The 1,019-nt window shown below is 35.0% G+C and overlaps 1 protein-coding gene across 1 annotated transcript in view; it reads left to right on the top strand.

Annotated features, from left to right (window-relative positions):
- Nucleotides 1-1,019, top strand: part of LOC105308465 (olfactory receptor 4C16) — a 57,410-nt gene that overhangs the window by 44,209 nt on the left and 12,182 nt on the right. The window contains exon 2 of the mRNA XM_023525603.1: nt 228-235. Within this exon, the coding sequence (XP_023381371.1) occupies nt 228-235 (8 nt within the window). The remainder of the gene's footprint in view (nt 1-227; nt 236-1,019) is intronic.

The raw sequence follows: 1,019 nt of genomic DNA, 5'->3' as shown, positions 1-1,019 counted from the left end.
AAAAAGACAAAGACAAAGACAAAGAAAAAAAGGACTCCACCTTTAATTTCATCATTCCTTCATATATCCTTTTAGTCTTTCAAATTTAATGCCAGTTTATATTAGGGCTTCCATTTAGCATGAATTAAATATTTCTGGACAAGATCATCATTGAAGGTAACATAAATGGCTTAGGAAGAGGACAATACCTAATTTAAATGGATGAATTCTCAGTGGTGGAATTTTAGGCACTGAAGTGAGGTTCCTGGAACATATGTGTGAAAGGGGTATGTAGAATAGTTTTGATTAAAGGGGATTACTAGTAGTTATCGAACCATGTCACAGATGTAAATGGTCCCTTTAGTTATAGTTAGGATAGGATTACATAGTATCTTAGGTATTCATTAGAAATTTTGTTCATCTGAGGCCACATCTCCCCACGATCTGTCAAATCCAGAGCTTACAACTCTTACTGAACTCTGTGCTCTCAGCTCACCTCTTGCAGCAATATTGTGCCTGGCATGTCCAGCTTTTGTGAAACTATAGGGCTGTATTTCCTTGGGTCTGTATATTAGATTGACGGAGAAGTCTTAGTAGGTGTACTTTCTCTTATACAGTACAGAGCATGTTAATAATATGATAATAATACTAACAATTCAAATTCAGACTCTACCACATCCCTTGCTTTTACATGTTCATTCTCTTTTGATTTTTCTTTCTGAATTAAAAAAAAAAGACAGTTTTCCATCGAGAGTGTGCCATTCAGTCTAAGAAAATTTAAATCACAGCAGTTTTTGATAACTCTGAATTATATTACTTAGTTACCATCTAAAAGAAACTGGGTATTTAAACACAAGCTTAGAAATTGTGCTCCCAATGTCCAAACTATCAGGTCGTAGAAGAATTTTAGTTTCTCCTTGAATCAAGGGCAACTCAAGAAATTCCTTCCTCATTTCTCTGAGCTGTTCACAGGTGGTAAAGCCTCACTTTCCTTTGAAATTATTGGTATTTTCTTATTCACAATCATGCTACCCTATCTC

Source organism: Pteropus vampyrus, unplaced genomic scaffold (assembly GCF_000151845.1).
Source record: "Pteropus vampyrus isolate Shadow unplaced genomic scaffold, Pvam_2.0 Scaffold579, whole genome shotgun sequence".
In the NCBI taxonomy this organism is placed as follows: domain Eukaryota; kingdom Metazoa; phylum Chordata; class Mammalia; order Chiroptera; family Pteropodidae; genus Pteropus; species Pteropus vampyrus.
The sequence above is the reverse complement of the archived record's forward strand: the minus strand, read 5'-3'. Positions and strand labels throughout refer to the sequence as shown.